Source organism: Musca domestica, unplaced genomic scaffold (genome assembly GCF_030504385.1).
Source record: "Musca domestica strain aabys unplaced genomic scaffold, Musca_domestica.polishedcontigs.V.1.1 32, whole genome shotgun sequence".
NCBI classification, from domain to species: domain Eukaryota; kingdom Metazoa; phylum Arthropoda; class Insecta; order Diptera; family Muscidae; genus Musca; species Musca domestica.
In genome coordinates, this window is record NW_026712311.1 from 4,891,398 (window position 1) to 4,912,026 (window position 20,629).

A 20,629-nucleotide genomic window follows, 5' to 3' on the forward strand; every position below is an offset into this window, starting at 1 on the left:
AGGTCTTTAATAGTATCTTCAGTGGGACAAGCACAGTTCCAAAGGTATTGTGTGCACTTTTCTTCTGCAAAGAAGACCTTTTGAAAATCAGGCTTTATAGAAGGTATTCTATGGATGAAGTTATTTAAAAAGTTCTTCTGTTGAAAAATACCTTTAAAAAGTCTTCTGTGGAAAAATACGTTCAAAAGGTTTGCCATGGAAGAACATCTTTAAAAAGAAACATTTCATTTCATTTCATTTATTTATTTATATGTTGCAATGAAAAAGCCATTAGGCCAATAAGTATCACAACTATCAGAAAACTACAAAAGTGTACTCCAAAATAAAAAAAAAAAAAACATTTTAAAAATATTACATAGTGTATCTTAAAGTAACCTAAGAAATCATATGTAAAATATGGACAAAAAGGCTCCCCAGCCAATGAAAATAAATTTAAGTCTATTGCTGGTAATAAAAAAAAACAATATTGAATCAAACGATACAGTATCGTCAATATCATTAACAAACAAATTGTTAACCTCCATTTGCCTCTACAAAGTTTTCAAACATGCGGCGAAAAACACCGCGGGAAAACGAGAATTGTCGTAGCTCAGCTGGAAGCTGATTCCAGATTCGTGCGGAACGAACTATGAAAGATCTTTCATATAGAGACGTAGAAAAATGAGGGAAAATTATTTGCGTATTCCTAGTAGACCGAGAGAACACTAGCCGATCTCGCTGAAAACCGGGAAGATTTAAACTGATACATTTATATAGAAATGAAACCACGCGTTGTTTAACAAAAGTAGAGAATGACACTCCTAGAAAGAGGACTGCATGCGCAGAAATATGGTCAAAACGACGCAAATTATAAACATATCTTACAATAATGTTAAAAAGTTTTTCTGATTTCATTAAATACTCATGTGTTGTACCAGAAATCACTTCAATGCAGTAGGAAATTACCGAAAATAACAAAGAATGAGCAAGATTTCTCTTTACAAATAAGGGCAAATAGAAATCAGTTGAGTGTAATTTTCGTAGCATATTTATAATTTTGGGGTACAGTGCATCAATATGCAAAGAAAAATCAAGCTTGGCATCAAGAACAACACCTAAACAATTTATGCGGTCAACAAAATCCACCACTACACCATTAACCTGTATATTAATACCGCTATTCAGTCGGCAAGGTGAACCAAATGTCATTGCTTTTGTCTTGAATTTTGTAGTAGAAGTTTTATTAGGAATGAAAAAACTTGAGTATGTACAACATGAATTGTAATATAATAGTAAATCAAAGACTACTATAGATAAAACAGAAACTTGGTTATATAAAGTAGTATAACATTTCTTAACACATCAACACTTTCCCTTGTTAAGAGATGTTAGGCTGTTTGTTGTAATCCAATATGATCGCAAAGAAGTTTAAGTCTTGTGGGTTGCAAAGGTTTTGTCATCAAATCAGCTAATTGATCTTGCGTAGGTATTTGTATTACTTGAAGCTCATTTTCAGAAATTTTTTCTCTAATAAAGAAATGCTTATTGTTGATATTCTTTGTGCGTTTGTGATATTCAGGATTTTGTGCCAAACGTACTGCAGCAGAATTATCAACATATAACAATGGAGTGGAATTTAATTCTATCAATTCAGAATATAAACGTTTTAGCCAAATTACTTCTTTTGTTGCTTCAGAAGCTGCAACAATTTCTGCTTCTGTTGTAGATGTTGCTACCATAGCTTGTCTCTGGCTTAACCATGATACAACCCCTCCCGCAAATTTTACAACAACACCAGATGTAGATCTTCCGGTTTTCAAACATCCTCCAAAATCTGCATCACTGTAGCATTCTAGCTCTTGAGCATGTTCGTTGTTGTAAAATATTCCATAATTAATTGTTCCAGATATGTAACGAAAAACTCTTTTAACTCGGGTAATATCTTCGTTGGATGGATTTTCTAATGTTCTTGAAAGGAATCCAATGCTATAAGCTAAGTCAGGCCTTGTTCCCAACATAAGATACATAATGGCTCCTACGGCTTGTCTGTATGGAAATTGAGAACACTTCACATTGTCTTTCCCCGATTCGAAATTTTCTCCTTTCAGCATAGGCGATGAAACTGGCCTGCAATCAGTAAACCTAAATCTTCCCAGAATTCTTTTTGCGTATGCTTCCTGACTGATTGATATTCCACTTTCATTTGCCTTTATTTCCAGACCCAAAAAATAACTTGCATCTTTTGTGGTTATTTTGAATTCTCTTCTCAACTCTTCCAAAAATGTTTCCAGCTCGCCGGGGTCTGTGGCAGCTACTAGACCATCATCTACATAAAGAGCTAGTATTAATTTATTCCCTTCTTGATTTCGTATGTATATACAGGGATCGGCGTCACTTGCTATAAAACCGATTTTTAATAAATATTTTCCAAATCTTCGGTTCCAACACCGCGGAGCTTGCTTTAATCCATATAGACTCTTTTTAAGCTTACAAACTCTTCCTGTGCCGTCATCAAAACCATCTGGTTGTTTCATAAAAATAGTTTCTTCAAGGTGGCCATAAAGAAAAACAGTGGATACATCAAATTGAGATAGATGCATCTTTTCACTTGCAGCTATACTTATTATAGCTCGTATCGCTGCCAACCTTGCAACTGGACTGAAGGTTTCATTGTAGTCTACACCTTTGCATTGTTTGTATCCTTTTATAACTAATCTTGCTTTGTATTTGTCTGTACTACCATCAGGGTTAGTTTTTATCTTATAAACCCACTTTGATGGGAGTACCTTATTTCCTTTTGGAAGTTGAATCAAATCCCACGTGTTGTTTTCTCTGAGGGAATTCATTTCTGACTTCATTGCCTTTATCCAATGATATTTTTCTGTACTTTCGACAGCATCAATAAAACTGGTAGGTGTTTGTACTTCACACATAAAATCTTGAGCAGCCATAACATAGTCATCATACTTCGAGTTATGTAGCGTTGATCGATCTCTTAAACGATTTCTAATTGTATTTTCTATCGTATCAAATCCACGGAAATCACTCTCATTGGATACATTTTCTTCCGAACATTCTTCAAACATCTCATCTTCCCAATGTGAATCACAACGAATCTCTTGAATATATCTTGGTGTACTGGGCTGAATATGATCTTCTTCTAACACTTCTTCTTTAGATCTCTCATATGATTTAAATGGCAATTTTATTTCTTCAGCTCTCTTATTTGAAAACTCTTCATTCATCTCTTGCTTTTGATCGTCACATTTTGAAATTTGTTCATTAAATGTCACATCTCTTGACAAAATTACACTCTGATTTTCTTTGATGTAAATTCTATAACGCTCTTCAGTATCATATCCAATTAAATGTCCCTTGATTGCCTTTGAATCCATCTTTTTCCTCTTCTGACTTGGAACATGGACATAGCATTCACTTCCAACTATTCTCAAATGAGTAATTCTGGGTTTTCTTCCAAACCAAAGTTCATGTGGACTTTTGTCATCAACTGGTGTCTTGCGAGTACGATTTAAAATATATATGGCGGTACGAACTAACTCAGCCCAAATAGCTTCAGGAAATTGGACATTCTTATTCGAGTACTTAAAAGTACGGGCCATCTCAATTACAGTTCTATTTTCCCTCTCGCTTGCACCATTCTGTTGCGGAGTGTAGGGAGCAGTTAGTCTCTGTGTAACTCCATATTTCTTTAGAATTTGCTTTACTTCATTATTATCGAATTCGCCACCATTATCGCTCAAAAATTCTTTTATTGGATTTCCTTGATTTTCTGAAAAAGCTAGAACTTCCTTCAATACAGTTTTAACTTCGGATTTTTCCTTCAAGAAATATCCAAAACAATATTTACTGTATGCATCTTTAAATATGACCAAATACTTCCTTTTGCTGAAAGACATATGGAATGGGCCACATACGTCAGCTGACATTAATTCGCCTGGTCTTTTAGAAACCTCTCTAGTACCAAAAGGTAATCGATGTGACTTTCCATAAATACAGGATTCACAAATTTGCATATCAAGTTTTACATTAATACCAAATTCCTCCCTTAGTTTCTTCTGTACATGGCGTTTATTCTGGTGTCCCCAACGTTCATGATATAGTTGCAATGTGTTATCAGATTCCGTTAAATTTACTTCATTTGTTGAATTTGAGATGACTGTTTCAATATCCGCTAGATACAATGTGCCTCCTTTTTCCCGATGACCAACTAATATCACCTTATTATTGACCCAAAGTTCACACTCAGTTGCTGTTGACTTAAATTCACTGTTTGAACACTTGTCTTGTGCAGATAAAACAGAAAATAAGTTCCTTGACACTCTTGGAACGTACCAAACATCTGTTAGTGTGATTTGGATTACCTTGTTGTTGACATAAGACTTGATATCAACTGTACCTTTCCCAATTACATCTAACATTTCACCACCGGCCGCTTTAATCTTGCAACATTCCTTGAACTTCTCGAAAGATTTAAATACATTTCTATTATTTGCCACGTGTCGTGTAGCGCCATTATCAATCCACCAATTCTTTGAAATATCCTCCTTAATTGTGTTAATCTATTCATACATTAAAGGTAAAATCTGGTGTTGAGGAGTTATTGCTTCAGCCTTCTTTTCTTTTATAGGCTTACCATCACTTATCCATTTTCTGCAATCTCGTATCCAATGACCTTTCTTATGACAATAATTGCATGCACCATTTTTCTTGCTTGTTTTTGTATTATTGGTTTGTGGGAATTTTTTCTTGACATTATTAAGCATTAAAGCTTCTTCGTCCTTAACATCAGCACCTTTGCAATTTCTTTGATACATACAGAGTTGTGCGGTCATTTCCTCAAAATTCTTCTCTTCGTTTTTTGTTAAAAGCATCCAACTTGACTTAAAAGTATCAAAATGACTTGGTAAAATTTGAAGGATTTTGCAAACTAATAAAACTTCTGGGAGCTCATTTTCCTTACGTCCTTTCAATCCGTTATTGAGTTCTATCCACAAACTTTTGAGTTTTGCAATATGTAAGCTCACGTCTTCACTTAAATTCCATGTAAATGAGAAGAAGTCAATACATATTTTGAATAATTGATCCTTCGATCTAGCCTCAAATTGAACCATTAGCGATTCCCAAGCCTCAGCAGCAGTTTCTTTATCCATTATCTTTTGATACACATTGTCACTTACTGCGCTTGCTATCATGGATTTTGCATAACTGTTTGCTTTTCTATACAAGTCCGACTTTTCCTTGTACAGCTTCTTTTGTTCACTCGTGGCATCAGAGGATGGTGGATTTGGATTCTTTAGTTTACCTTCAATAACGTCAATTGCTCCTTCGTGATAGTCTAATAAATCACGCATCTTCCGTTTCCATATTGGATAGTCCGTTTCGTTTTCCAAAGGCTTGATGTGCTTAGCAAAATCCATTTCTTCTTTTTTTTTTTTTTTATAAGTTATTAGTTATTGTAATTTTTGAAGTTCTATATTTTTATAATTTTTATTTTTCTCAGAGACTCCTGGGCTCATAACCTTTTGTAGTAGAAGTTTTATTAGGAATGAAAAAACTTGAGTATGTACAACATGAATTGTAATATAATAGTAAATCAAAGACTACTATAGATAAAACAGAAACTTGGTTATATAAAGTAGTATAACATTTCTTAACACATCAACATTGAAAACATTTACTACTAGATTATTATTTCTCAACCAACGTGAAATATTACCTAATGTTGTATTTATGCTATTCTCTAGGTTTAAAAGGTCTTCTTTGGAGAAAGGCATTTCGGAATGTATTCTGCGGAAGAAGACCCTTCCAAAGATATTCTGAGGAAATAAGCCTTTCAAAAGATTGTCTATGGAAGGTTTAATCTCTAAAGTTACAAAGTGTTTTCCACAGGCCTTCTTTAAAAAAGTCTTTTTAGACAGCTTTGGAAATTCGAAATTGAAAAGTTTTTTTGGGTTAGAAAATCGGCTTAGGAAGCTGTGGGAGAATTGCTATTAAAAAATGCTTTCTGTAAAAGTATAACTTTCGGAAGGTCTTCTGTGGAAAAGACAGGTTTTTTTCTTAAAAGGCATGTTAAAAATGTCCGTACAATGGCCTTCCAAAAGGCTTTTAATGCCCTTGAAAGTCATTCATAATAAAAGGGAAAGAACACCGTTAAAAATCTTCTGGGGAAAAAAGGTATTTTAAAGGTTCTATGACCCATGGATGTTGTTCTCTTTGAGGCTATAAAGTGCTTTTAAAATATCTTCTTAAACAGATTTTTGAATAGGTTTATTACGGAAAAAAGAAATTGAAAAGGTATTTCGCGTTGGAAAGAACACATTTAAAAAGAGCCATCTGTGGAAAAAGATCTTTCAAATGGTATTTTGTAAAAGAAACCCTATCGGAAGGTCTTCTGGACGGTCTGGAAAAAAACATTTCTTCTCTCCAGAAGGCGTTACAAAATGATTTTTCGGTATAAAGACCTTTCAAAAGTTCCTGCAGAGAAAAATAATTGATTAAGAGCCTTCGATAGAAGCTGTCCTTGCCAATGGTCTGCTATGGATGGGAACTTTCAAAACCCCCTCAGTGTAAAAATACCTCTCAAAACGTTTACCGTGAAAGAAGACCTTTTAAAAGCTCATCTATGGAAACAGACATTTCAAAATATCTCTTAGTAGAAAAAGTCCTTTTAAGAGATTTTCTCTGAAAGAGGGATTTCAGAAGATATGCCGTTAAAGCAAGCCTTTTTGAAGGACTTTTGTGAGAGAAACCCTTTAAAATTAGCTTTTGGGAAAATGCCTTTAAGGGGTTATCTGTGGAAGAATACTTTTTAAGAAACTTTTAGGAAAGTTGCCCTTGCAAAATTTCTTCTACGGAGAAAATCTTTGATTCGGAGAAAATTTTTGATCCACGACCACGACCACGCTTCTTAAAGTTTCATTCGTATCCAAAAAAAACTTATTTTATAAAGCCATTTTATAAGTAATTATCATCAAACAAACATTTCCTCAATGTCCTTCAAACATCCATTCATGCTCAACCCTAACCTTGATCGTAATTTCACAGATTGCCTTCAATTAAATTGAACTTGACTTTTAGGCTTTCGCTTTTAATGCGTATTAACCCTGACCTGCATTCCCCTAAACCAACACACAACAAATAGAGTCATCAGAGCTTCACACTTTTTGTTTTTGTTGTTGCATGCTGCTGTGGAAGGTAAACAATGGCAATGGCACAGCTATCCAGACCCAAACGCCTAGTCATATGCAATCTAGCAAAGTTTAATGGCCTTCTTAGAGTGATGCCAAAGCGCAAAACCACCAGCAACACTTGACTAGGCAACCTTCTGAGCCCTCATTCATATGGCGGCGACGGTGGAGGCAGCAACAACAGGTGTCATTGCAGGAGTCGATTGTGCGCATTTGACCTTGTTTCTGTTGTTGTTGTTGTGTGCTCACATTGGAGCTGACATTGAAATCCTTGCACAAACACAAGCAAATGGCACAAACAATGAAACGAGAAGGCGTAAAGGGTGGGAAATGGGTGAGGGTTTGACGGAGAGAGAAGGCCATTTCATAAGGATTACTTTTGAGAAAATGGGATTTATGGGTAGCAATAATGTTGTTTTTGTTGTTGTTGTCGTATACAAAACAAAACTCTTCTTGTTTAGTTGACCATGATTTTGGATACATCAACACAAGGTCACACAAAACGTTTCTCTCCTTCGGGCTCAATATAAACCAAAAAGATACAACGCAATTTAAATTGGGAAAGGATAAATGATAATTGGCATTCAAATACTTACAGGAAATTTAAGTTTGGCCTTTGTTTTCAGCATTTCCAATGAATTGGCCCCAACACCAAATTTGCGACTTCTTTCATTGTCGGTTATTTTATAGCCTTTTATTGGATTTACAGCTGGTGGGGACTGCACAACAATGGAACAGGAAGATTCCTTTACACTTTCACCAGCTTCCTTTGACATTTCCATCGTTTCCGCGATATCTGATTTGATGGCTTTTGAACGCGTTGTTGGCGACATGGCTTCTTTGATGAAATTAAACATTTTTCTCGTTGTTTCTTCACTTGGGACTTTTCAAAATCAGTTTTGCTTTGCACACAACTACTTTTGGCAACTTGACTTGGCCATTTAAGGACTCATTTGAACAAGTAGATGTCCTCAACACACAAAACAAAGCTCCACTTCACTCCGATAAAGAAAAACTATGAATGAACACAATCGAAAAGTGGTATGATGTCAATTTATCGATATGTTTAAAAATCGATTTTCTTATCCCCAATTTCAGGTTTTTGTTTACTCCAACAAAAACAAAAACTATGAATGAAAAAAAGACACCCGCAAACAATAACAATTGATAAGAGAAGGAAAGTGATGCCAAGTTTGCCTGTGAGAGTGTTGCCACATTTGAAAATTTAAAAGGTGCTTGGCGACGCTTTGAATTTGGGGAATGGAACTTATATCAGCTTGTGATGTATTTATGCGCGTTTGCAACTAGAAATTCCCATTTTTAGGCATGCAAGGAATGTTTTATGTATACAGAGTGATTTTCTTTTTGCTAACGCTGGTTTAAACAGCTTACGTAAATTTTGAGTTTTTTTCACTGTCAAACATCTTTAGTTTAGTCTAAGATTTAACCATGAATGGTCATAATTTAACCATGAAAATCATTGTATCTTAAAAATGAGTCTTCTGTAAAGAGAGTTCATCTTGTGCTCCAAATCGAAAAATTGTCTTTACCGAAGAAGCTCATTTTTGGCTCAATGGATACGAAAATCTTTAGAATTACAGATTTTGGTGTGAAAATCAGCCAGAAGCATTGCGAAAGCAATCGGTGCAAGCAGAATAAATACAGTTTACTGAGGATAAAGAGCTGGTGCCACCATTAGCCCGTATTTCTTCGAAGATGCTGCGATTCGTAAAGTAAATGTGAATGGTGAGCGGTACCGTGAGATGATATACAAATTATTTTTTTTTCTGTGATATGTCACCAAATTATGTAAACATTTTTACTACGATAACAGATGTCCCTTTTATGATATCAAACGAGTATGAAAGCGGCTAAGTTCGACCGTGCCGAACTTGAAATACCCTCCACCATTTTGAAGGAACTTGAAAAAATTATGTCGAGAAATACCGCTAAAAGGAAAACCTTTATATGGGGCTATACGATGTCGTGGACCTATATAGAAATTTCTCTTCTAGAGGTTAGAATACCCAGAAGGAACTCCTTGCGTGAATTTTCAGACAATTCCATTGAAGAATGAGGCTAAAATCATCAAAATAACGAATATCGGGATGTACCGATATATGGTGCCATTTCATGTGGTATGTAGCACTCATTACGAGCTTCATAAACGAAATTTGAAACAATTTCGGTAAAAAAATGTCGCTAAAATCGTCAAAATAATAATATTGGAGGATACCGTTGTATGCGGGATATACAATATCGTGGAATTATATAAACAATCCTTTTCCAGGGGTTAAAGTACTCAGAAGAAACTCCTTGTGTAGAATTTCAGAAAATTTCATTAAAAAATATGTCTAAAATCATTAAAATACCGAATATGGGGCTATACGATATCGTGGACCGATATTGTCCATCTTCGAATTTGATCTCCCTGCAGACAAAAGACTGATCTGTGCATAATTTTAGCTTCTTGTCTTAATTCGTTTTGAATCTTGCGTGATTACAACAGACGGACAAGGCTAAATCGTCTTAAAATTTTACACGGATCAAGATTATATATTTATATTTTGTTAGGTCTAAAATTGTTATTTTGATGAGTTGGAAACGGAATGACGTACTTAATATACCCTCCAAAAAAATGGGAATATACCCTAACCTATCATTTTTCTTAAATCTGTCGTTAAATAGTTGCACTCCTGATTTAGGAATTATTTTCACCTTTTGTAGCTGAATGGCTGACTTTTAAAATTTTTTTGGTTATTTCGAACATAATTGCCCCTTTTTAAATAGAAAAATTTATTTTTGATACAAAGTATTTTAGTTCTTTATTTGAATTAATTATAAACTCAGTTTATATATATATTTTTAGGAAGATAACGTATAAATATTATTAATTTTAATTTTTTTTTGTTTGAGCGCCATCTACATTTCACAATATTCATGTGAATTTTTTACTTAAATGTGTAGTGGCATCTCTTTGTTCACATTTCAAAACTTGGCAGCATATCTTCAAATTCCTCTGCAATAGAATTTGCTCTCTCTCGTGTCTCAGTGAGAGTGTTGAAGCAAACAGCTGTTTATGCCAATTTGACGGCCCCCACATACCCACCAACAACATTAAGTATACGCGTTTAAAAGACGAACGGAACTAGAAAAAAAATATGAAGAATTTGCTTAAAGTTTATTAGCCAGAAAATGAAGTGAAAATCACCAAATATTGACAAATGAAAGAAGTAGTGGCAACAATGAATTAAAAATAAATGAAATTGTGGCCAAAAAGTGTAGAAATTTATAATAAAAGAAAATTTGGGTGTTATACGGCAAAGCGTGAAGAAACTGGGCTAATGCGAAAAATTGTCCACATATACCTAGCTACATACTCATATATATGTAAACTATGAATGAAATGTAAAATTGTGTGTGTGTGGTCATGTGAAATTACGGAAGCCTGTCTAAATTAAATGTGGTTATTGAATAATAAAAAAAAATTAACGACACCCGGCCCAGATAAGTGTTATCAGCTAAGGGTGTATAAAAGAAAAGTATGCGCCACAAGTTGTTGGTATTACTTTAGTGGCTAAACCATTTAAGAGTACCCTAAAATGTGCAAATAAAGACTTGTTAATAATTTATTAACAGATTTGGATGCAAACAGAGTCTTCCCCGGCAGCCACAAAAAAAGAGAAAAAGAAAAGTAAAACTCTAACAACGACCACGTATTCAAAAAAATTAGTCATCTCCCAGTTAACAGTGGAGTAATATCGTAGCAAAAAAGAATACAGGCAGACAGACAACAACTTGTTTGTGTTGTTATAATTTCTTGTTGTTGTTTTGCCTAATGACAATAAGTGCTGTCAGATACTTGTTTGTGTTTTGTGTATTTTTCTCAACACACATCTGCGGCAATAGTAAACACAAGACTCCCTCCCCCGTGTGCCCAGCTCTCGTCTCATTGTGTTACGTTTACGCGCTCTTTGCCAAATAACAGCATTGCTCTCTTTCCCCACCGCCTCTCTCAATAACAGTTTCTTTTTCAAAATAACCATCATCCATCGCAACCAAACATGACAATTGACAATGATGTTGTACCTTTGAGAGACTTCGACGAAGAGTCTGATGGGGATTCTGAGACAGAACTCATACGCCACCATGACGATAAATACTCTGCCCAACAGCAACAACAGCAGCGCCACAAACGTGGAGGCCGCCAACATGACTCTCTGTTCTCACCGCAAACATATGGTAACGGCAGCACTCAGAAAAATTTTCTCAGTCAAATTTTTTCTGTCGTCGGTGGTGGTTCGTCTTCGCGGCTCGCACGTTCTAATCCCTCTACCCAGCAAACAAAGTACAACAATAACAATAATCACCAGACATCGAGACGAGATAATTTAGCATCTTCTACTTCAGCGTCGTCATTAACGCGTATCGGCGGTGCGGACGGTGGCGGTAGCAGTCAAATACGTTTTCGCAATGAACGTAGCCGTGAACGGTATTACGCCAAATCAACGGATTTCTCGGATATAAATAATGCGGCCTCAGCCGCCAAATACACCAACAACAACAACAATTCGTCGTCCTCTTCGTATAGTCTAAATAATTTCAACGCCTCCGAACGTTTAGAATCGGGCATGACGGGCTCATACAACTACTACAGCGATACCATACAAATGTCCGGCATGGAAAATCCAACGAAACCAAAATCAGCAACCACAACTACCTCCCCAGTTGCAGCGTCGGCCGGTGGTGCATCCCATGGTAGTGGGGATGCTGCTGGTGCGGCAACAACCGTTAATGGGGTCCTGCAAACCGTTATCGATCCGGATAATGGTTCAACAACAGTGTTCTATCAAAAGAATCGTCGAAAAAGTAAAAGACGTTCCTTTGGCAATATGTGTAAAATGTGTTTGTGTGGGTGAGTAAAGAAAAGGAAACAAAAAAAAAAAAAAAACGAAAAAGAAAAAGAAAAGCAAAAAATTTAATTGCCAAAAAATCTACATAATAAAAAAGATCTGATACCTATTCTTTTTCAAATGATCAAACAAGTTTTGTTTGTTTGCGACTGGTGATTGTTTACTACGTGTGTTCCTCCGCTGGCGCGCTCTCTCTCTTCCTCTATACCTCTCTCCATCAGAAAAGTGATGTGTGTTCTTTTTTTTTTAAAAAAAAATAACAAGTCAAACAAGTTTCTTGAAAAAAAAAAGAAAAAATAATTAGCAAAAAATACAAATCAAAACAAAATTAATTAAACATAAGGTTTAAGAGATGTGTAAACAAGTTTTTTTATATATATAAAATATATACCAACATAAGATAAAATATATAAAAAAAGTTATGAAAAGGCCAAGTTGAAGTGAACTCACTGTGCTTTACTCCAATTGTAATTGTCTTGTAAAATGTCAATCTATTCGTTGACCGTTATGCCATCAAGTGTCAAAAGAGTAATGCTGTTATATTTCCATCTGTAAAGAGCGAATGATGGGTTATAACTGTCAATTGTCTGTGGTGAGATAAAAAAAATACTAAACGAGCAAATCAGTGTTCTTTTGAAGAAAAAACTAAGTGTAAATAATAAAAATATAATAAAATAAAAAATATATGGAATATATATACCCCAAATCGGTAATGTAGCAACAATTGTGATTAAGTTTTATTGTTTTAAGTTGTCGAAACATGGTTCGTAATAAAGAACCAATTTTCAAGGAATTACCTTTAATCAAAACTTACATTAGCTCTGTTCTTGAACTGCAAAAATTAATTTTTTTTTACGATAACAGATTCCTCCTTTATGATATCGAAGAAAATTACAAATCTAGTAGATCTACAATAAATTTATATGATCATCATTTATATGACCCCGTTTATTTTAAGTTACCGATGGACATTTAAATCTGGGTAGAAAGCATAGTGGAAATTGGAAAGGAGAAAATGTCTAATTTAAAATATAACTGGAGTAGGGATACCAAAGTCGATTTTCAATCGATTGATTGAACGACTTTTATTATTACAAATTCTACAAACCGCAGCTTATTTTTCCTAGTGGTAAAAGCCACAAAGTCGATTCGACTTTATAGAGTCAGATTTTTATATTCTCATTTTAGATTCGATTTTTTAAAAATAAGTTATTGATAAAACCGCAAAACCTCAAACATCAAACCTCAAAATATTTTAGTAACAAACTTTATGAAGCAATAAGAAAAAAAGTTCACGATGGTAAAATTAACCCCAAATAGCAAAATAATCGGAATTTGAATATGGTGTAGAATTCTATAATATATATTTCCCAAACTATTTGAAATTTCGAAAATGGGCAATATATTACTTTTTATACCCCCAGCTAGAGAAGGTATATATCATTTGATATGGCCACAACGTGCCTCATCGAAATAACGGGTTTAGACCCCAGGTCTCTTTGGACCAAATCCGTTTCAGGACATTTGGAGTCGATCCAGTGATGTCCGTCCGTCTGTCTGGCTAGCTGGCTGGGACGCACGATACCTCTAGAAGGAAGTATCTGACTTGGTCCATACTTGGTACATCGCAATATTATTATCAAACTTTGATCAAATTCGGAGATGGGCAATATCGGTCCACTCTTTCCGGTACCTCCAGACAGAAAGAGAAAGGAGGATCCGATTTTGCTCCAACTTGGCAAATCCTAATATTTGCCAAAGTGCTAGGTCAGATGTGAAAAAGGGCAATATTGGTCCACTCCATCAAGTACTCCCCCACAAAGGGTCAACATTAATTATAACTCTTATTAAATGTGATGTAAGAGTCCGATTGTCTTCAAATTACACACACATCACAATATTTATATTAACCCAAGAACTGGTGTGAAGATGGGATATATCGGACCACTCCTTCTGCTACCTCTCCCACAATACGATTCCATTCAGACTTGGCATATTTAAATATTTATATCAACACCAGATCTGCTAGATAGATGCCGGGCACTTCCTTCTGGTACCTACCCCACAAAGGGTCAAAGTTTTGAATAACCAAAACGATCATAAAATTCGAAATAAGCATCCGGTTCTGTTCATATTTCACATATCTCAATATTTTTATCAACACTAGATATGTTATAAAGATGGTAGAGACCGGACCTTCGCTTCTGATACCTACCCCACAAAAGTTTTGAATAGCCAAAACGACCATAAAATCCGAAATAAGCATCCGGTTCTCTTCATATTTCACACATTGCATTATTTCTACTAACGCAAGATATGTTGGGAGGATGGGATATATCGGTCCACTCCTTCTGGTTCCTTTCCCACAAAAGGGTCAAAATTTGGAATATCCATGGAGCGCGAAATTAACATCCGATTCTATTCAGAATTTCTAAATTAAAGAAGACGGCACTATTACCGGAAACCCGTCCAGGACAATTTAAATTAATTGCATATATGAATGGGGCGAAGATCGACATAGCTATGGACAAGCCCAGAAATACGTGGACAAATTTCGCGGAACAATATGTAAATATAAATCGAGCTCGGTTCCAAATGTTCTGAAACTGATTTGATTCAAAGACACCTGACATTTCGCTGAGGCACTTTTTGGCTATGGTATAAAAATGGAAAAATAGACTTCGATGATTGAAGGGTGAGTTTTCATACTTTCCCATTGGTGGACATGAAGACGGTGCCTGGAACTGATAATTTAACTCGTTAGGAAAAAAACAATCTTAGGCAATAGTGGTACATCATATCTCCTTATCTGGTAATATTTAAAATAGACCAAATGTAAATAGGTATGATACCAACTGATCGGATCGAATATTTTTTCGAAATGATACATTTTAGTTGAGAACCTTCTGTTTAACCTAAGAATAACGTATGTTGACCAATTTAAGATCGAGGTAAAGAAGTAATAGCAATCATTCATTCAAGTACCCTTTCGAATCTACTTCAATTAAAGATAGAGTCGGTATGAAACTGGTTTTCTCAGGTGTCCGGTATGCGAACTAATCCATTGATCGATTTCTGTCTCAACAATATAATAAGAAGTCCGATTCTGCAAGGGTAAATTTTATTCACTTAAATGTGGAATCGCCACAGCTCTTAGGTCTGATTTTCAGAATTGTAATATAGTTCCCAATTGAAATAGCTTTCGTTTCATAACCTCTCACTGGACTGCTTCCATTTTTATACCCTATACTACAAAGTGGTCAGGGTATTATGTCTCCCATAGCTCCTTTTGATGATCTGCATAGAATTAAATTCTGAGCCGATTTATGCATGCAAACAACATATAGGTCGCCGATCCAGATGAAATTTTGCACGAATAATTTGTTTGACCCAAGGACAAACCCTATTGAAATTGGAGATATTCGGTCAAAATTTAGATATAGCTCCCATATATATCTTTGTCCGATTTGTCTTTCATTGTACACCAAACGTGTAATAGCCAGCCCAAATAGTATGGAATTTTGCACAGTGAGAATACCAAATTTGATGGAAATCGGTTCAGATATAGCTATAGCTCCCATATATATATAGTTCATTCGATTTTTTGTTTTGGTACTCCGTGTAAAGTGGTGTAGAGTATCATAAAGTCGTCCCGCCCGACTTTAAGAATTACTTTACTGGTTACTCCTAGCTAATTTCCAATTCTTTAACCTATGTTTTTAAAACAATTCCTCATCAGAAATAATAATCGATTTTATTACTTTCCCAGTTAATAGTGTAATTCGAAATTGTAACTTATTGATAGCGAAAGCGTATTTTTTTAATTTTCGAAAATAGTATCTATACGTCTCAGACTTTACAAGAAAACACAATTTCATTAACATAACTTCACGTTCGTTGAACACGTTCACGATACTCGTTCACATGTTGAAATCATTGAAAAATGTTATCAGTCCAAATCACTCCCACGTCAAAGAAAAAACAACAACAACAACAACAAATTGTAATACAATTTGGGTCATGCTTTTGAAAATGTTTCAAAAACTTGAAAAAGAAAAATTGGTGACAACCCAGGTGACAACTCATTCACTGATACTTTATAAAACTTTAGACATTTACGTGTTCGCCCTTTGAAATAAGTCTTTTTTCTTATACGGAATTCTAAAAATGTTGTTAAAAATTCATGGGAACTCAACTTTTTGATAAATTACTAAATTTAGTTTCTTCCTTAAGATCATGGATGAGTTGAGTGAAGAAGAGGTAAATAACCTTCCCCATTTCCTTTCCATGAAATTCCCCATCTCCGGCATCCGACTTATGGAGCTTATTTGATTATACCATATCAATCCCCATGTCATCAAATTGTTACAATATATATTCCTACACAAATATAAATAAATTATGCTGATGAGATCATAATTTGAATTTGATTGAAACAATATTTTCAATCAACAACAATCTGTTGACGACAGCAATTTGAAAATTGCAATCAATTTGTGTGTAGCAATAAACAATCGGGGAATATTCTGAAGCAGAACTTAAAGGAAATTGCATAAATGTAAAAAAATAATTGTATAATATATACATATAAGTTAAATAAGAAACAAGTTAAAAAGTATCAGTCGGTTTTGCCAACAGATGTATATCCTCAGCCAATGTTCGATTATTTAAATATATTTTGACTTCTGTTATGATTATTAAAATTGTTGACCCTTAATGTAGTAGGTTCCGAGGGAATGTACCAATATTGTCCATTTCGTATCGGACTTAAAAAAAATATGATAAAAATATTGGGACGAGCCATCAACTACCTCATTCACTCTATATGAGATATGTGATAATTTTTAGAAAATGTTATAATGTGCGTTAGGTAGCAGGTATAATCGACCGAAGTATTCCATTTTCATACTTCATCTAATACAGATAACAATATTGGTATGGGTAAAATTATAAGAAATTCGAACATTTATATCTAATTTTATGCGAAACCATAAATTCTATATTCATCTTAGGTTTCTGAGAAATATTTAGATACAGCAAGTTGTAAAGAATCGCTGACTTGTTTCGCAAAGTATGACAGATAAAAGTATTGAAAATTGTGACTTTTTGTGGGTTGGTTACCAACAAAAGTTCGCAGATATATATCATCTTCACAACAGATCTTTCTATAAAAAAATTGGCCTCAGTTCTCTGAGAATTTTTTCTCTACAGAAAAAAATCAGCCTCGGTTTCTTGAAAATTTTTTCTCTATTAAAAAAATCAGCCCTATTACTGAGAATTTTTTTCCATAAAAAAAATCAGCCTCAGTTTCCTGAGGATTTTTTCTCTACAGAAAAAAATTAGCCTGACTCTCCTGAAGGGGTTCGCAGATTTATACCATCTTCACAAGAGATCTCTTGTTGGCAAAAATATTTGTATGTGTGAAATTTGAAGAGAGTTGGATGCTTATTTCACTTTCGTTTTCGCGTTTGGTTTTTCAAAATCTTGAACCCTATGTGGAGGAGGTACCAGAAAAAATGGTCAGACTTTAAAATAGATCTTGTGCTGATGAAAATATTGTCTGAATGGAATCGGATGTTAATTTCGCGTTTTTTTAACTTCATGGATATTCAAAATTTTGACCCTTTGTGGGGAGGTACCAGAAGGAATGGTCGATTCTCCACCATCTTCATAACAGATCTTGTGTTGATAGAAATATTAAGATGTACCAAGTCTGAATGGAATTGGATGCTGAATTCGGGTTTTATGAGCTTCAAATATATAATTTTGACCTTTTGTGGGGGTGGTACCAGAGGGAATAGACCGATTTACCCTATCTTCACAACAGATCGTGTGTTAGTGGAAATAATGGGGTGTGTGAAATATGAAGAGAACCGGATACTCATTTTGGATTTTATTATCGTTTTGGTTATTCAAAATGTTGACCCCTTGTGTGAGAGGTACCAGAAGGAATGGTTCGAACTCTACCATCTTTATAACAGATCTTGTGTTGATGAAAATATTGAGATGTGCCATGTGTGAATGGAATCGGATGTTTATTTCGCGTTTAATGCATAAATACCCATGGGTATTCATAATTTTAACCCTTTGTGTGGGTGGTACCAGAGGGGATGGACCGATTTACCCTATCTTCACAGCAGATCTTGTGTTAGTAGAAATAATGTGATGTGTAAAATATATAAAAGAGAATCGGAAGCTTATTTCGGATTTTATTATCGTTTTGGTTGTTTAAAATCTTGACCCTTTGTAGGGGAGGTTAGGAGGAATGGTTCCATCTTTAACATCTAGATTTTGTGCTGATGGAAATATTGAGATGCACCCGAATAGAAAAGGAGGTTTACTTCGCGTTTTATGGGTATTCAAAATGTTGACCCTTTGTGGGGGGAAGTACCAGGAGGAATGGATCGATCTTTACCATCTTTATAACAGATCTTGTGCTGATGGAAATATTGAGATGCACCAAGTCCGAATTCGCATTTTATGAGCTTAATAGATATTTCAAATTTCGACCTTCTGTGGGGGAGGTACCAGAAGGTGTGGACCAATATATTTCATCTTAACACCAGACCTAGGGTTAATAAATACATTGGGATGTGTGAAATTTGAAGACAGTCCGATTGTCTAATATCACATTTTATAAGAGTTATAATTACTTAAAATGTTGACCCTTTGTGGAGAAGGTACATGTTGGAGTGGACCGACATTGTCCATTTTCGCACATGACTTAGTACTGAAGCAAATATTGGGATTTGCAAAGTTGGAGCAAATTTGGATTATCTTTTTTCGTTCTGTGCAGTACAATATTTTTTTTGAAAATTTCAACCTTTCGTGGGGGAGGTATCAAAAGGAGTGGACCGATATTGCCCATCTCCAAACTCGATCAATGTTTGACAATAATACTACGATATAACAAGTTTGGACCAAATCGGATACTCCCTTCGAGAGTTATTGTGCGCATCAGCCACCCAGCAGACGGAAATCGCTAGATCGACTCCAAATGTCCAGAAATGGATTTGGTCCAAAGAAACCTAATGTCTAAAATCGTTATTTCAATTAGGCTCGTTTTGACCGTATCAAATGATATATATCCTCTCTAGGCATATGTCTGAGGTTATAAAAAATAATCATCCTCCCCTTCTTATTAAGAATGTGAAGTTAAATTTTCTTTTATGTAAAACGATCCTAATGATACCTCTAATCTCAATCTCTACATACCCCTATCCTACACTCCAACAGTAATTACACTTCTAAATTTCAGGATTTCAGCTCTATCGGTTCATCCAAATCCAAATTGTACCAAATTTAGTATATATTTCAAAAACTACGTACATCATACAGTCCAATAGAAATATTATTTCCAGATTTAGTACCAATTAGTACAAAAAAGTACGAATTTCGAAAACTTCCTACATTCCTCAGTCCTAGAATGCAATGGTAATCTTATTTCTAAATTTCAGAATTATGTCTTTGTGAATTTGTTTGTAACAGGCAAAAGGAAACGAGATAGACCCATAGTTCCTTTTGATGATCTGCATAGAATCACTTTCTGAGTTGATTTATGCATGTCAGTCCGTCCGTCTGTTCATGTATTTTTGTAAACAAAGTACAGGTCGCATTTATTGCCCGATCCATATGAAATTTTGCACAGATCATTTGTTTGGCCCAAGGACGAACCCTATTGAAATTGGAGATAATCGGTCAAAATTTAGACATAGCTCCCATGTATATCTTCCTCCGATTTGCATTTTCTTGTGCACCAAACGTGTAATATCAGCCCGAATTGTATGGAATTTTGCATATACACCCAAATTTGGCCTGAAAATAAGTACGCCAAATTTGATTGAAATCGGTTCAGATATAGCTATAGCTCCCATATATATTGTTCATCCGATTTGTTATTTTTGTCCTCCACAGCCGTAATATGCACTCTGCAACAACAATATTTGGGGAAATATATCAAATACAGCTCAGAAATATATTTGCTAAATTTTATCGAGATCGGTTCAGATTTGGATATAGCTCCCATATATAACTTCGTCCGATTTACCTTTTATTGTGCACCAAACGTCTAATATTTTTCGATCCGACCGAATTGAGTCTAGAAGCTTGTATGTCAAATTTGGTGAAGATCGGTTCAGATATAGCTATAGCTTCCACATATATTGTTCATCCGATTTGTTATATTTGTTACCCACAACCGTAAAAATATATCAAATGCAGCTCAGAAATATCTTATATATATATATATATATATATATATATATATATATATATATATATATATATATATATATATATATATATATATATATATATATATATATATATATATATATTTATCCGATTTTAAATTAATTGTGCACCAAATGGCATATTTAGTCCTTTGAACTTTTAATTATAATTATAATCATAGCTTGTATGATTGAATTCTCCCATAAAAACTTTTAGTTTTTATGTGGAGCTCTACTAAATTAGCAAAGTGGTGTAGGGTATCATAAAGTCGACTGGTTTTTTATTAATATTGATTCT

General features: G+C 34.7%; 3 protein-coding genes across 5 annotated transcripts in view; 2 read left to right on the top strand and 1 right to left on the bottom strand.

Annotated features, from left to right (window-relative positions):
• The window catches only part of LOC101898032 (DNA fragmentation factor subunit beta), a 53,968-nt gene extending 45,697 nt beyond the window's left edge, over positions 1-8,271 (bottom strand). Inside the window, exon 1 of one of the 2 annotated variants that reach the window (XM_020038091.2) lies at positions 7,784-8,271. In XM_020038091.2, coding sequence (XP_019893650.2) covers positions 7,784-8,044 — 261 coding nt within the window. In that variant the 5' untranslated portion in view covers positions 8,045-8,271. The remainder of the gene's footprint in view (positions 1-7,783) is intronic. The other variant, XM_005187194.4, reaches the window with a different exon arrangement.
• The window catches only part of LOC101900142 (circadian clock-controlled protein daywake), a 396,529-nt gene that overhangs the window by 227,989 nt on the left and 147,911 nt on the right, over positions 1-20,629 (top strand). The gene's annotated exons all lie outside the window — the stretch shown is intronic.
• The window catches only part of LOC101897764 (probable phospholipid-transporting ATPase IIB), a 64,549-nt gene continuing 54,364 nt past the window's right edge, over positions 10,445-20,629 (top strand). Inside the window, exon 1 of the mRNA XM_059125242.1 lies at positions 10,445-12,102. Coding sequence (XP_058981225.1) covers positions 11,252-12,102 — 851 coding nt within the window. The 5' untranslated portion in view covers positions 10,445-11,251. The remainder of the gene's footprint in view (positions 12,103-20,629) is intronic.